The sequence below is a fragment of the Silene latifolia genome, chromosome 4, assembly GCF_048544455.1.
Source record: "Silene latifolia isolate original U9 population chromosome 4, ASM4854445v1, whole genome shotgun sequence".
Lineage (NCBI taxonomy): Eukaryota > Viridiplantae > Streptophyta > Magnoliopsida > Caryophyllales > Caryophyllaceae > Silene > Silene latifolia.
The window spans coordinates 30,524,492-30,541,445 of NC_133529.1; the positions used below are offsets into that span (position 1 = coordinate 30,524,492).

Genomic DNA, 16,954 nt, shown 5'->3' on the forward strand with positions numbered 1-16,954 from the left:
ACTTGTATATTCATTTTAGGAAGTGGAATATTTGATTTCCTTACAAGTGGCTAATTAGATAAAGAGGGCGGTTTTGAGTTGTTTCTGTCTAATGTTTTTGTATAACCAATATATAAAAGTGTGTTGATTTTTTTTTAAATAATTTGCAAGTGGACCACTTGAACGTTGTATTTTAGATAGTTTAATATTTGATTTCTTTTTAGGTGGCCAATTCACTAGACAATAGATAACGATTTTAGGTGTTTGTATCTAATGCTTTCATGTCTACAATTTATGCACGTGTTTTATAAGTTGTCCAATAATCATATGGATTAACAATGTCACTAAATTTAGATTTCAACATCTTTATCTTTGCCTCGATTTAGTTTTTTTTTAAGGTAAAATACAAAATAATTTTGATCAAATCAAAATTTAAGAAAACAACAAGATTATTGTAGATGAATATGAACACTTATGGGGCGCCATGTGTAAACCAACGTGCCTCGGTGTTACATGAGGTTGAGGAATGGATTGGGTCTTGCAAGGATCCATATCTGTTGGTGGGAGATTTTAATCAAGTAGATTATCGAAGTGACAAACTAAGTTTGAGTCAACGACCTATTGGAGGGGCGGATGATTTTAACCTATGGAAAATTCGCAATGAGCTCTTAGATATCCCTTTTAAAGGACCACGCTTTACATGGTGCAATAACCGAAAGGGGGATAAGAGGGTTTATGAACGCATTGATAAAGCATATGGGTCGAAAGATTGGTTTACTATTTTCCCAAGTACTGGCATCAAGCACTACCCTATCCAAATTTCGGATCATGCTCCAATAGAAATAGATTTGAACCTTGTCACCACAACTGGAAGTAGACCTTATAAGCTTGATGCTTGGGTGTTGGACCATGAGGAATGCATGGAGAGAATTAGGGGTGAGTGGAAGAGGGTTGTCACGGGATCGCCGGCGTATCAAGTAAATAGGAAACTATCCAGAATCCGGACGTGTGCTAAGCATTGGGCACCGACAAAAGAGCAGAATGGAGATTGAAATGGGAAGAGTTCGACCAAAAGTTGGAGCATGGTATGATGCTGGCCATCTCGGGGAATGGAGATGAGGAGTATACCAAAGTAAATGAGGAAGTAACGGAGTTTGCCAGGGCGGCAGCAGCTTTCTGGAAACAAAGGGCTAAGGTAAAGTGGATGGTTGATGGAGATACTTGTACTAAATATTTCTTTAACTGGGTCAAAGGACGGGCAGGGAGAAACCACATCCATGGGATTAAAGGGTCGGATGGAAATTGGTATTATGATATTGATCATATTCGGGATGCATTCCAGAATGCCTTTATGGACCTTTATTCATCATCGACTGACAACATGGAGTGGCGGGATTGCGCAGTCTTTGAAGACACACTGAAACATCTACACCACTCTCTCTCACAGGATGAAGTGGATCGTCTTAGCAGCCCTTTTTCCGCTAAAGAGGTTCGTGCGGCAGTCTTTCAAATGGGTGCACTAAAAGCTCCGGGCCCTGATGGTATTCCTGCAATCTTCTATCAAAAATGTTGGTCTATGATCAAAGGAGATTTTACCAAGGCGGTGTTATCTATTCTGAACTCTGGGAGGGTATTACGGGAACTTAATAGGACTTTTATCGCACTCATCCCAAAGAAAGAAAGCCCAGAAGAGGTTTCGGATTACCGCCCAATTAGTCTCTGCAACGTGGTGATGAGAATTGTAACAAAATGCATTGTCAACCGCTTATCAAAGGTGATGTGTTCACTAGTTAGTGAAACACAGAATGCCTTTATCCCGGGGAGGAACATCAGTGACAATATTCTGGTCGCACATGAGGCCATTAACAAAATATCGATGCATAGGCATGGGCGACAAGCATTATGTGCTTTCAAAGCAGATATGAGTAAAGCGTATGACAGAATTCGTTGGGACTTCTTGGAGGCGGTCTTGGTTAGGTATGGCTTTCCTCAAAAACTGATAACACTTATGATGAATTGTGTTACTTCGGTGAGTTACGAAATCCTGGTAAATGGAATCCCTCTGCCACAATTCCATCCGCGGTGCGGCCTGAGACAGAGTGATCCATTATCTCCATATTTGTTCATTCTGTGTATGGAAGTCCTCTCCCGGAACATGGAGCACGCTAATGAACAAAGGTTAATTCATGGAATTCAACTAGTTAGGGGGGTTCAGCCGACTACACATCTTTTCTTTGTGGACGACTCGGTGTTCTTCTTCAAGGATAGAGGTGATGCGGTGGCCGAGTTACTGCGTATTATAAATGACTACTGCGAAGCATCAGGCCAAAGATTGAACATTGAGAAATCTGGGATTCTCTTCAGTCCTAACACCACCTTGATTAGGGCTCGGAGGATTATGCAAGCTTTCAATATAAAAAAGAACAATGGCATTGGTAAATACCTCGGAATCCCAGCGGAATTCAAAGAGTCAAAACAAGGGATCTTTACTGCTCTCATCGAACATGTCACCAGACGCATATCGTCATGGAACAAGATCTTTCTATCACCAGCTGGACGACTTACTCTGATTTCATCGGTTCTATCCAATCTATCAAATTACTTTCTATCGGTCTTTAAAGTTCCGGTAAGTGTGGCAAAGAAGATAAACTCTCTTTTGACACAATTTTGGTGGGCAGGATGTAAGTTGGGGAATAAACTCCACTGGTGTAGCAAAAATTTTCTGAGTTTACCAAAGAGTGCGGGGGGGCTTGGCATTCGAAATGTCCAATGTCTTAACCAGGCTTTGTTGGCTAAACATGGATGGCGGATGTGTCTGGGGATAAATCCCTTTTCAGTAGGATGTTCAGACAAAAGCTTTTTGGATCACAGGTTTTTCTTCATGGGATGACTCCTATCAAGGGGTCCGGATGCTCGTGGGGCGTGCGCAGTATCCTATATGGGTTAAACTTTGTAATGGAGAATATTGGATGGAAACCTGGTATTGATTCAGTGATAAATGTGTGGACTGCGAGATGGGTGGGGGGAGACCGGCCGGAACCTAAGGCTGAGTGGTTGGGTCACAATTCTAGTCATCTGGCGTCTTTACAGGTTCAACACCTTCTTCTTGGTGATGGTAACTGGAATGAAGCCTTTATAAGAAGCTTGTTCACGGAGGAATGGGCGGACCGAATTCTGGCTATACCACGTTGCGAAGTAAGGCAGAGGGATAAGATCTACTGGCCACGCACGACAACGGGAGATTATACAGTAAAGAGTGGATATGGTTTGATCTTTGAGGACTTCATGAACAGAGTAGAAACTGTTAAACACAACAGTAGACTAACTGATCGGGGCCGACTACTATGTCGGTCAGGGCTTTGGAACTTACCTGTTCCTCAGATGTGGAAAATTCTCCTTTGGAAGATTATCACCAATGTTCTGCCTATCGGACGGGAATTCCATAGGCGAAATATTAAAGTGGACACCTCCTGCAGCATGTGTGGTGGTAACCAACGTGTGATGGAAACATCTGAGCACATATTTCGAGATTGTGGTCTTTCCAGCCGAATTTGGGCGGGCTCTGACTTAGGCATTCGGGTGGAAGGAGCATGGGGAGTATCTATATCCGACTGGATATGCAACTGGATTCGTTTCCTTTCCAAACGGGAAGAGAGGACTCGAGAGGTGATACTTTTTATCGCTATCTTATGGGCTATATGGTCAGTGCGAACAAAATAAAATTTACGGATCAGGTCCTTTCATCGCAAGGTATCACCAATATGGTCTTCAAAGTTATCCAGGAGCAAACTAATATCTTGTGGAAGTCCTTCACTTCGAGACAACATCAGACTGCCCATGTTATTGAGGAAGGGACACCTCAAACGGAAGCTTTGGCTATTCGGAATGGTCGTCCGGTGTGTATTCTGGGTTCACCGACCGGTTGTGCGGTGGTACGTGTGAAGGTTGATGCTAGCTGGAATCGTAATTATGAGGCGGCTTTCGGATGGTTTGCTTCTGATGCCACGGGGAGGGAGCTGGACCAGAGGCAGGCACGTGTCAGGGCGGAATCGGCTTTACAGGCTGAAGCTTTGGGAATTCGTGATATTGTGATGTGGGCACAAGAGCGGCGGGTTTTCCACTTGGATATTTCATCGGACTGCCTACAACTTGTAACTCAATTAGCGGAGTCAGAAAAGGGGGATCACAGGATTACGGGTATCCTTGAGGATATTCGGGCCTCCTTTAGTTTTTTTCACTGCTTAGTTTTTAACTTCATTCCTAGACGTCTTAATGGTCTTGCGCATAATCTAGCAAAGCAGGCCATGAATCTGTAAAACCTTTATTTACAGCTGTAAAAAAAAAAAAAAAAAAAAAAATATGAACACTTATGAACACCTTCTTTTACATTGTTCCATAACACAACCTTTTACGAGGGGCTCTTTTAATCTAAAGTAGTATTGACATAGAAATGAATTTGATGTAATCGATTGTAGATGCAGAATTGTCAAAAGTCCCAAACTGCATAAATCTTCATTAACGAAAAAATTTTACACAAATGAAATACAATCTAACGCCACTCTCACCAAGGAGAATAATTAAACCCAACAAATGGGTAGACATAACCCAAAATTGGGTACAAAAACCTCAAATAAAGAGAGAATGAAGACTTTATTATGGTACATAACTAAATATTATGATTATACAAAGTAAATGAGGCTTATCATCATCAAATTTTGATGAATGATAGCCCCTAAAACAAGAATAAGAGGGTGTTTTGTTGGCTTTTTGAAAGGGAAAAAAGGCAGTTAAGTTGGCTCGGTTTTAGTTGAGTTGTCTCTTTCATTTGAAGAAGAGTTTTAAGTAATCACAACTTCTTGAACTAACTACAAAGCAATGTTTTAGTTAGAGTACCATATACCAACCTAGTATAATTTATCAATCATTATAAGCCAAAAATCGGAGCACTCTCTCTCTCTCTCTCTCATCTCTCTAGAAAAAAACCCAAATAATTTAACCTTGCACCACCGCCTTTCCTCTCACCCCTCACTGCCAACCCTCTCCTGCCCAACCTTTCGCCGGAGTTAGGTCGCTCCATGGCCTGGCTCCGGCGAAAGGTTCACTCCTCCCATCTTGATCCCTCTTGCCTGATTAAACCCTCTCGTTTCAAAGATCGATCCTTCTTATCCTTTGGTCTCGACTTTGTTGTATGGCTATGAGATTGTCGAATTGTGTGTCTGTCTTGGTCGCCCGCCCCCGATCCCTCGTATTTTCTTTGTTTCGGCAGGGTTTGTTTAAACCCTTATGTGGTCATATTTCTTTCTGGCTTTGAGGTCTGATCGCTTTGGTTTTCGTCTGTGATAGGTGATACGTGCATTTTATGTAGTCTTTTTAGCCTATTTTATGCACGTATTTCTATGCTTTTATCGTGGTTTTATGCTACGAAATGCCCCGAATATGCTACTTTGGTGTATTTTGTCTTAATTGCAGGAACGGACCATAAAGTAGTAGATTCAAGCCTAAAACATGTCCCTACGCATGCTTTTTATCCGGAGACACTCTGACTCTCTCTTTTCTCTTGGAACGATACACTGTTACTTTGCTTTTTATTCCGGATCATTATTTGGTAACGTTTCTTCCTTTTCTTTCTTAATTTAATGTTTAATTCTCTTTTAATTCTTGTTCTTGTTTATTTTATCATGAGTAACTAATTCCCCATAGTATGTTAGGATTAGGGAAGCCGTGGTAGCAATGTTTTAACTGACTTATATAGATTAGTCTTGCGATAGGAATTGTATTAGGCAATTTAATTGTTATCCGGTCGAATGAATGCATGCAGGAGACCATAAATTTAGTTAACCCCGACCTAGATCGAAAGATTGGAAGGGAAGGCTTGCTTAATTACAATAGGGTATTGCGGTGAGGGCGAAAGTTAAGTCACATTTTACGCTCTAGGGCGGTTTAAGGACCGAAAGGTGACGACCATAGCTCTTCTTATCAATAGTCTAATCGCCTTAGTATTCCCGATAGTATAAGATCTGATAGCTGCCACGGTGGACCGACTCCTAGCATACTTCCTTTCTCTTATTGCTAATTCCCTTTATCCCTTTTCTCTTGCCTTTAGCCTTAGTAGTTTAGTTAAAATCAATCAAAACCCCCAATTGTGACATTTAGACAGATAAATAGACAAATAGATAGTACACCGCCTCCCGGTGGAGATCGACCCTACTTGCCCGACACATTAGCGGTAATCTAGGTATTTTATTTTTGGTACGAAACGTGAGTATCAAATTTTGGCGCCGTTTCGGGAGGCAATCTATTTATTTATTTGTTAAATTTTATCTGTTTTTAGCCTCAAGGGATTTTTCCCTTGAGGCCGTTCTGATCTTTTTCCTTGAGTGCTGTTTTGATAGGCCTTACAGGTACTACCTAGACAGTTCTAGGTGAAAGACCGTCAAAGGGAAGGCTTGAGTACCTTTGACCCGTCACCGATGTCCCATTATATGGAGCAAAGTAGGTGATCTGCTGCGGGAGATGTGGTCCGCCGAGCACAATGCAATCGGTTGTAGTTGTGCCGCCACATCCATCCTATCAATGGCCACCGCAACAAGATCCTCCTGAGATACAAGAAGAAGAGATTGCGGAGCTGAAATCCTTGATGGAGACACTTGCATTCCAAGCGCAAGAATACTTCTCGCGAATTGATAAGCTCGAGTCTGCAGTTGCTCAGTTAGCAGCTGAGATGGAGATAGAAGAGATCGCGGAGTGGACATATTCAGTGGCGACGCTTGTATCACAAATGCAAGAGAGCAACAAAAATATGGACGCTCGATTCCATGAGCTCGAGGCTGTAGTTGCTCGATTAGCGGTACCGAGATGCAAGAAGAAGAGGTATACCTTCTTTGAGAGCGGTTTTCCCCTGAAGAAACCGTGTTGCCCAATCCGAGGATGACCTCTACGACTCGGATGACGAGTTCCTATCATATTTCACTGTCCCACGCGAAGATTTCAGCACAGATACGGGAGGAATCACTCGATCGAGTGACAATTATTGGTCGATCGAGTGATTTTCCGGGAGAAGGTGCTCGATCGAGTGGAATTTCTACTCGATCGAGTGGCACGCAGAGGAGGAAAGCGCTCGATCGAATGACAATTCTTCTCGATCTAGTAGTCTGGCCATTGGGAGCTTTGGTTCGTCATTTGGGCTTGATTTTGATGATGATTTTGACGATGATAACGGTTATGGTGAATCCCCCTTATTCAAAGCCGAGTTAGATGCGCTTGAGGCTGAGATTTACGGGACGGGTTCCACCGAGGGCGACAAAGGACAACTGAGTCGGTAATTACTCCTAGCACGGAAGAGGTAATGAATTCTTTTATCTATGATTCCGTCATTAAGAGTGATCAACCTGAGGTAGTAAATGGTAATTTCATTATTGTTTGTAATTTGCCTCGTCTTATTCATGCTTCCTTTTTCAAAGCTATACCCCCTCATATGTGGACATATAAATTAGCAATTTCTCACCATCCTTGTCATTTTAAAATTGTTAATCTAATTTGGAGCCCTAAATTATTGACAATTGCTCCCGCGCTCCTATATTTCGTGGATAAATTTAGGAGCGCCCATAGGAAATTTGTTAGACTTAAACGGTTGTTTAATTTTATTTCCTATTCTGCTATTCCACTTTGGTGCTACTTATGCTGTTGTGTAGCACATGCGCAGCTTTTTGACAGGTTGCTGCGCGCTTTGAGCTGTTTTGATTGTGATTATTTTGAAAGGAGCTTGAAGAAAAGAAGGTCGAGCTGGGACCTGACTGAAGCTAGCGCTACCCGGGAGGCAACCCGGCGATTTTATTTTTGCATTTTAATTCATTTTAGTTGTAATAAATGGTTTTTATACCATAGACTATCTCAGTATGCTTGTTTTTGTCAGTTGCGGGCTGTTTTTCATTGCATTTTGCAGGAATACGCAGAGGATCACTCGATCGAGTACTTGTTGTACTCGATCGAGCACTTTTGCTGCCAAATCCATTCGATCGAGCATTTCCTCTACTCGATCGACCACCTGCAAAAGGAGAACCACTCGATCGACCTAGTTACCTTTCGATCGAGCAGTTTTTGAATGCCCAGTTCACTCGATCAGCTACTATTCCTCTCGATCGAGTGCTATTGACTTGGATTAGCTTCCTGAGACGGTTTTCCGGGCCCTTAGCAACCTCCCATTTCATGGTCGGTTTGGGGAGGTCCCCTTATTCGCGCAATCTTGTGAGTTTTTCCGCATTTATTCTCTTTCTCCTTTCAGTTTGCATTTCCTTTCCATGTTTTGGTACAATGGGGGCATTGTACAGTTTGATTTGGGGAGGTTATGCATCCATATCTGTGTCTGCATCTTGTTTTTATTGCATCCATATCTGTGTCTGCATCTTGTTTTTATTGCATTTCTGTTATCACGTTCAATTTCAGTATGCATTGTTGTTTATTTTCATAAAAATCAAAAATCTCATAAAAAATGAAAAATTTTCAAAAATTCAAAAATATTCACGTTTATTTTAGCATATAGGTTGAGTCGGAACGGTAGATTTACATGATGATATTGCACTATATCTGTCTTTTTGCTTAAGCCTTGCATTGAACTGTTATCTTTTAGCATTGTCTTATTGCATAATCTACGAGTTTATGTTTAAATTTAGCTGAACGAATAGACTTGACCTGAAATTTTGGCAACCTACTTATAATTTCTAAGATTTAGAGCCTTATAAACTGGTGTCATTTATGACCAGTTTCATGTAGGATTGTGAGTAGTTATTCCTTGCATAACATGTATCATCAATTTGCACGTTTATGAAATTCAATTGCTTTTTGCCTTCATACATTCGGGTTAGTGGTTGGTGTCACATGCAGGAGGTGCTTACATTTCCCTTTTCTTTCGTTTTTACCCATAAACTCCACATTAGCCAAATCGCAGTTGACCCTTAGCTACATCCAAATTTAGCCTGCCTTGTCAAGCTAGTTTAGATTGTTTTGCGGTATATTGTCTATTGTATCAAGTTTGGCTCATATCATATTGATTTGGAGTTGGTAATTTATGAAGAAAAGGAGGTTGATGAGAAAAAAAAACGAGAAAAAGAAATAGAAAAAAAAAAGAAAACGAAAAAAAAATAAGTTGAAAATAAATAAAGAAAAGAAGAAGAAACCGAAGAAAAAAATAGAAAAAGAAAAGAAAAATGAGAAAAAAATGGTTGACGGTTTCTGCTCCTATGTTCTATCTTATATCGTTTAAGGAGTATGTTTGGTTCGGTTTGGTGAGTTTTATGCCAAATGAAGGGCATGTGCTTAATTTCAAAATTGAGTTGGAAATGGATATGTTTCATATGGTTCTGTTTAGGTACTAGCTTGGCCGCCTATACCTCCACATTCCCATAAATGTTTTGCCTTTTCCTACCCATTGCCTCACTTTACCATATTTTTGTAAGCCCTCGGCTGTGACAGGACCTTGTTTGGTTGGAATGTATGTACGGTAGCTAGAATTGTCTATCATATTAGTTGCATGCATGTTTATGTGGGTCGTAGTCTAGGTGAGCGACTATTTTTCTTCTTCTCTCTTACATTCATTTGCTTACCCTTTGCTTCATGAGAGAAGAGTGACCCGTGAGAGTCCATTATTAAAGGTCTTGCAAGGTCGACGGTTCAGCTACTTTTATAAACATCTTATAACTCGTTTGCATTTGACTGTCTTGCTATAAGTGTTAGTTTGCTTGCATTAAATTGGTTTAAGTGGGCATTTGTAGCTAGCTCTGAGTTATCTTTTCCGTTCCTTTAGTTGCATTTAGTTTACTCGGGGACGAGTAAAGGTTTGGTTTGGGGAGATTTGATACGTGCATTTTATGTAGTCTTTTAGCCTAATTTATGCACGTATTTCTATGCTTTTATCGTGGTTTTATGCTACGAAATGCCCCGAATATGCTACTTTGGTGTATTTTGTCTTAATTGCAGGAATGGACCATAAAGTAGTAGATTCAAGCCTAAAACATGTCCCTACGCATGCTTTTTATCAGGAGACACTCGACTCTCTCTTTTCTCTTGGAACGATACTTTGTTACTTTGCTTTTTATTAGGATCATTATTTGAGAACGTTTCTTCCCTTTTCTTTCTTAATTTAATGTTTAATTCTCTTTTAATTCTTGTTCTTGTTTATTTTATCATGAGTAACTAATTCCCCATAGTATGTTAGGATTAGGGAAGCCGTGGTAGCAATGTTTTAACTGACTTATATAGATTAGTCTTGCGATAGGAATTGTATTAGGCAATTTAATTGTTATCCGGTCGAATGAATGCATGCAGGAGACCATAAATTTAGTTAACCCCGACCTAGATCGAAAGATTGGAAGGGAAGGCTTGCTTAATTACAATAGGGTATTGCAGTGAGGGCGAAAGTTAAGCTGTTTACGCTCTAGGGCGGTTTAAGGACCGAAAGGTGACGACCATAGCTCTTCTTATCAATAGTCTAATCGCCTTAGTATTCCCGATAGTATAAGATCTGATAGCTGCCACGGTGGACCGACTCCTAGCATACTTCCTTTCTCTTATTGCTAATTCCCTTTATCCCTTTTCTCTTGCCTTTAGCCTTAGTAGTTTAGTTAAAATCAATCAAAACCCCCAATTGTGACATTTAGACAGATAAATAGACAAATAGATAGTACACCGCCTCCCTGTGGAGATCGACCCTACTTGCCGCTGACTTCTGTTAGCAGTAATCTAGGTATTTTATTTTTGGTACGAAACGACAGTATCAAATTTTGGCGCCGTTGCCGGGGAGGCAATCTATTTATTTATTTGTTAAATTTTATCTGTTTTTAGCCTCAGGGGATTTTTCCCTTGAGGCCGTTCTGATCTTTTTCCTTGAGTGCTGTTTTGATAGGCCTTACAGGTACTACCTAGACAGTTCTAGGTGAAAGACCGTCAAAGGGAAGGCTTGAGTACCTTTGACCCGTCACCGATGTCCCATTATATGGAACAGCCGGTGATCTGCTGCGGGAGATGTGGTCCTGCTGAGCACAATGCAGCTGTAGTTGTGCCGCCACATCCATCCTATCAATGGCCACCGCAACAAGATCCTCCTGAGATACAAGAAGAAGAGATTGCGGAGCTGAAATCCTTGATGGAGACACTTGCATTCCAAGCGCAAGAATACTTCTCGCGAATTGATAAGCTCGAGTCTGCAGTTGCTCAGTTAGCAGCTGAGATGGAGATAGAAGAGATCGCGGAGTGGACATATTCAGTGGCGACGCTTGTATCACAAATGCAAGAGAGCAACAAAAATATGGACGCTCGATTCCATGAGCTCGAGGCTGTAGTTGCTCAGTTAGCAGCTGAGATGCAAGAAGAAGAGGTATACCTTGCTGAGAGCGGTTTTTCCCCTGAAGAAACCGTGTTGCCCAATGCTGAGGATGACCTCTACGACTCGGATGACGAGTTCCTATCATATTTCACTGTCCCACGCGAAGATTTCAGCACAGATAGGGGAGGAATCACTCGATCGAGTGACAATTATTGGTCGATCGAGTGATTTTCCGGGAGAAGGTGCTCGATCGAGTGGAATTTCTACTCGATCGAGTGGCACGCAGGAGGAAACTGCTCGATCGAATGACAATTCTTCTCGATCTAGTAGTCTGGCCATTGGGAGCTTTGGTTCGTCATTTGGGCTTGATTTTGATGATGATTTTGACGATGATAACGGTTATGGTGAATCCCCCTTATTCAAAGCCGAGTTAGATGCGCTTGAGGCTGAGATTTACGGGACGGGTTCCACTGAGGGCGACAAAAGGACAACTGAGTCGGTAATTACTCCTAGCACGGAAGAGGTAATGAATTCTTTTATCTATGATTCCGTCATTAAGAGTGATCAACCTGAGGTAGTAAATGGTAATTTCATTATTGTTTGTAATTTGCCTCGTCTTATTCATGCTTCCTTTTTCAAAGCTATACCCCCTCATATGTGGACATATAAATTAGCAATTTCTCACCATCCTTGTCATTTTAAAATTGTTAATCTAATTTGGAGCCCTAAATTATTGACAATTGCTCCCGCGCTCCTATATTTCGTGGATAAATTTAGGAGCGCCCATAGGAAATTTGTTAGACTTAAACGGTTGTTTAATTTTATTTCCTATTCTGCTATTCCACTTTGGTGCTACTTATGCTGTTGTGTAGCACATGCGCAGCTTTTTGACAGGTTGCTGCGCGCTTTGAGCTGTTTTGATTGTGATTAGTTTGAAAGGAGCTTGAAGAAAAGAAGGTCGAGCTGGGACCTGACTGAAGCTAGCGCTACCCGGGAGGCAACCCGGCGATTTTATTTTTGCATTTTAATTCATTTTAGTTGTAATAAATGGTTTTTATACCATAGACTATCTCAGTATGCTTGTTTTTGTCAGTTGCGGGCTGTTTTTCATTGCATTTTGCAGGAATACGCAGAGGATCACTTGATCGAGTACTTGTTGTACTCGATCGAGCACTTTTGCTGCCAAATCCATTCGATCGAGCATTTCCTCTACTCGATCGACCACCTGCAAAAGGAGAACCACTCGATCGACCTAGTTACCTTTCGATCGAGCAGTTTTTGAATGCCCAGTTCACTCGATCAGCTACTATTCCTCTCGATCGAGTGCTATTGACTTGGATTAGCTTCCTGAGACGGTTTTCCGGGCCCTTAGCAACCTCCCATTTCATGGTCGGTTTGGGGAGGTCCCCTTATTCGCGCAATCTTGTGAGTTTTTCCGCATTTATTCTCTTTCTCCTTTCAGTTTGCATTTCCTTTCCATGTTTTGGTACAATGGGGGCATTGTACGGTTTGGTTTGGGAGGTTATGCATCCATATCAGTGTCCGCATCTTGTTTTTATTGCATCCATATCGTATCGCATCTTGTTTTTATTGCATTTCTGTTATCACGTTCAATTTCAGTATGCATTGTTGTTTATTTTCATAAAAATCAAAAATCTCATAAAAAATGAAAAATTTTCAAAAATTCAAAAATATTCACGTTTATTTTAGCATATAGGTTGAGTCGAACAGTAGATTTACATGATGATATTGCACTATATCTGTCTTTTTGCTTAAGCCTTGCATTGAACTGTTATCTTTTAGCATTGTCTTATTGCATAATCTACGAGTTTATGTTTAAATTTAGCTGAACGAATAGACTTGACCTGAAATTTTGGCAACCTACTTATAATTTCTAAGATTTAGAGCCTTATAAAGCGGTGTCATTTATGACCGAGTTTCATGTAGGATTGTGAGTAGTTATTCCTTGCATAACATGTATCATCAATTTGCACGTTTATGAAATTCAATTGCTTTTTGCCTTCATACATTCGGGTTAGTGGTTGGTGTCACATGCAGGGAGGTGCTTACATATTCCCTTTCTTTCATTTTTACCCATAAACTCCACATTAGCCAAATCGCGTTGACCCTTAGCTACATCCAAATTTAGCTTTGCCTTGTCAAGCTAGTTTAGATTGTTTTGCGGTATATTGTCTATTGTATCAAGTTTGGCTCATATCATATTGATTTGGAGTTGGTAATTTATGAAGAAAAGGAGGTTGATGAGAAAAAAAAACGAGAAAAAGAAATAGAAAAAAAAAAGAAAACGAAAAAAAAATAAGTTGAAAATAAATAAAGAAAAGAAGAAGAAACCGAAGAAAAAAATAGAAAAAGAAAAGAAAAATGAGAAAAAAATGGTTGACGGTTTCTGCTCCTATGTTCTATCTTATATCGTTTAAGGAGTATGTTTGGTTCGGTTTGGTGAGTTTTATGCCAAATGAAGGGCATGTGCTTAATTTCAAAATTGAGTTGGAAATGGATATGTTTCATATGGTTCTGTTTAGGTACTAGCTTGGCCGCCTATACCTCCACATTCCCATAAATGTTTTGCCTTTTCCTACCCATTGCCTCACTTTACCATATTTTTGTAAGCCCTCGGCTGTGACAGGACCTTGTTTGGTTGGAATGTATGTACGGTAGCTAGAATTGTCTATCATATTAGTTGCATGCATGTTTATGTGGGTCGTAGTCTAGGTGAGCGACTATTTTTCTTCTTCTCTCTTACATTCATTTGCTTACCCTTTGCTTCATGAGAGAAGAGTGACCCGTGAGAGTCCATTATTAAAGGTCTTGCAAGGTCGACGGTTCAGCTACTTTTATAAACATCTTATAACTCGTTTGCATTTGACTGTCTTGCTATAAGTGTTAGTTTGCTTGCATTAAATTGGTTTAAGTGGGCATTTGTAGCTAGCTCTGAGTTATCTTTTCCGTTCCTTTAGTTGCATTTAGTTTACTCGGGGACGAGTAAAGGTTTGGTTTGGGGAGATTTGATACGTGCATTTTATGTAGTCTTTTTAGCCTATTTTATGCACGTATTTCTATGCTTTTATCGTGGTTTTATGCTACGAAATGCCCCGAATATGCTACTTTGGTGTATTTTGTCTTAATTGCAGGAATGGACCATAAAGTAGTAGATTCAAGCCTAAAACATGTCCCTACGCATGCTTTTTATCCGGAGACACTCTGACTCTCTCTTTTCTCTTGGAACGATACACTGTTACTTTGCTTTTTATTCCGGATCATTATTTCAGTAACGTTTCTTCCCTTTTCTTTCTTAATTTAATGTTTAATTCTCTTTTAATTCTTGTTCTTGTTTATTTTATCATGAGTAACTAATTCCCCATAGTATGTTAGGATTAGGGAAGCCGTGGTAGCAATGTTTTAACTGACTTATATAGATTAGTCTTGCGATAGGAATTGTATTAGGCAATTTAATTGTTATCCGGTCGAATGAATGCATGCAGGAGACCATAAATTTAGTTAACCCCGACCTAGATCGAAAGATTGGAAGGGAAGGCTTGCTTAATTACAATAGGGTATTGCAGTGAGGGCGAAAGTTAAGCTGTTTACGCTCTAGGGCGGTTTAAGGACCGAAAGGTGACGACCATAGCTCTTCTTATCAATAGTCTAATCGCCTTAGTATTCCCGATAGTATAAGATCGATAGCGCCACGGTGGACCGACTCCTAGCATACTTCCTTTCTCTTATTGCTAATTCCCTTTATCCCTTTTCTCTTGCCTTTAGCCTTAGTAGTTTAGTTAAAATCAATCAAAACCCCCAATTGTGACATTTAGACAGATAAATAGACAAATAGATAGTACACCGCCTCCCGGTGGAGATCGACCCTACTTGCCGCCGAACTGTTAGCAGTAATCTAGGTATTTTATTTTTGGTACGAAACGACAGTATCAAATTTTGGCGCCGTTTCCGGGGAGGCAATCTATTTATTTATTTGTTTAATTTTATCTGTTTTTTTAGCCTCAAGGGATTTTTCCTTGAGGCCGTTCCCGATCTTTTTCCTTGAGTCTTTGTTTTGATAGGCCTTACAGGTACTACCTAGACAGTTCTAGGTGAAAAACCGTCAAAGGGAAGGCTTGAGTACCTTTGACCCGTCACCGATGTCCCATTATATGGAAAGCAGTAGGTGATCTCTGCAGGAGATGTGGTCCGCCGAGCACAATGCACTGTAGTTGTGCCGCCACATCCATCCTATCAATGGCCACCGCAACAAGATCCTCCCGAGATACAAGAAGAAGAGATTGCGGAGCTGAAATCCTTGATGGAGACACTTGCATTCCAAGCGCAAGAATACTTCTCGCGAATTGATAAGCTCGAGTCTCCAGTTGCTCGATTAGCGGTGAGATGGAGATAGAAGAGATCGCGGAGTGGACATATTCAGTGGCGACGCTTGTATCACAAATGCAAGAGAGCAACAAAAATATGGACGCTCGATTCCATGAGCTCGAGGCTGTAGTTGCTCAGTTAGCAGCTGAGATGCAAGAAGAAGAGGTATACCTTGCTGAGAGCGGTTTTTCCCCTGAAGAAACCGTGTTGCCCAATGCTGAGGATGACCTCTACGACTCGGATGACGAGTTCCTATCATATTTCACTGTCCCACGCGAAGATTTCAGCGCTGTACAGGAGGAATCACTCGATCGAGTGACAATTATTAGTCGATCGAGTGATTTTCCGGGAGAAGGTGCTCGATCGAGTGGAATTTCTACTCGATCGAGTGGCACGCAGGAGGAAACTGCTCGATCGAATGACAATTCTTCTCGATCGAGTAGTCTGGCCATTGGGAGCTTTGGTTCGTCATTTGGGCTTGATTTTGATGACGATTTTGACGATGATAACGGTTATGGTGAATCCCCCTTATTCAAAGCCGAGTTAGATGCGCTTGAGGCTGAGATTTACGGGACGGGTTCCACTGAGGGCGACAAAAGGACAACTGAGTCGGTAATTACTCCTAGCACGGAAGAGGTAATGAATTCTTTTATCTATGATTCCGTCATTAAGAGTGATCAACCTGAGGTAGTAAACGGTAATTTCATTATTGTTTGTAATTTGCCTCGTCTTATTCATGCTTCCTTTTTCAAAGCTATACCCCCTCATATGTGGACATATAAATTAGCAATTTCTCACCATCCTTGTCATTTTAAAATTGTTAATCTAATTTGGAGCCCTAAATTATTGACAATTGCTCCCGCGCTCCTATATTTCGTGGATAAATTTAGGAGCGCCCATAGGAAATTTGTTAGACTTAAACGGTTGTTTAATTTTATTTCCTATTCAGCTATTCCACTTTGGTGCTACTTATCTTTGTTGTGTAGCACATGCGCACTTTTTTGACAAAGTTGTCGCGCGCTTTGAGTGTTTTGATTGTGATTAGTTTGAAAGGAGCTTGAAGAAAAGAAGGTTTAGGACTGATGAAGCTAGCGCTACCCGGGAGGCAACCCGGCGATTTTATTTTTGCATTTTAATTCATTTTAGTTGTAATAAATGGTTTTAATACCATAGACTATCTCAGTATGCTTGTTTTTGTCGATTCGGGGCTGTTTTTCATTGCATTTTGCAGAATACGAGGATCACTCGATCGAGTACTTGTTGTACTCGATCGAG

General features: G+C 40.8%; 2 protein-coding genes across 2 annotated transcripts; both read left to right on the forward strand.

Moving 5' to 3' along the window:
• The first annotated feature begins 443 nt into the window (after window positions 1-443).
• On the forward strand, window positions 444-1,031 carry LOC141651313 (uncharacterized). Its single transcript, XM_074459031.1, has one exon. It carries the CDS (start codon window positions 444-446, stop codon window positions 1,029-1,031), a length of 588 nt encoding a protein of 195 aa, XP_074315132.1.
• A 1,903-nt stretch (window positions 1,032-2,934) lies between these two features.
• LOC141651315 (uncharacterized) lies at window positions 2,935-3,699 on the forward strand. Its single transcript, XM_074459032.1, has one exon. It carries the CDS (start codon window positions 2,935-2,937, stop codon window positions 3,697-3,699), a length of 765 nt encoding a protein of 254 aa, XP_074315133.1.
• The last annotated feature ends 13,255 nt before the right edge of the window (window positions 3,700-16,954 follow it).

Excerpts from the sequence above, each read along its gene's own strand:
- LOC141651313 (XM_074459031.1), top strand. The coding sequence starts at position 444 with ATGAACACTTATGGGGCGCCATGTGTAAACCAACGTGCCTCGGTGTTA.
- LOC141651315 (XM_074459032.1), top strand. The coding sequence starts at position 2,935 with ATGGAGAATATTGGATGGAAACCTGGTATTGATTCAGTGATAAATGTG.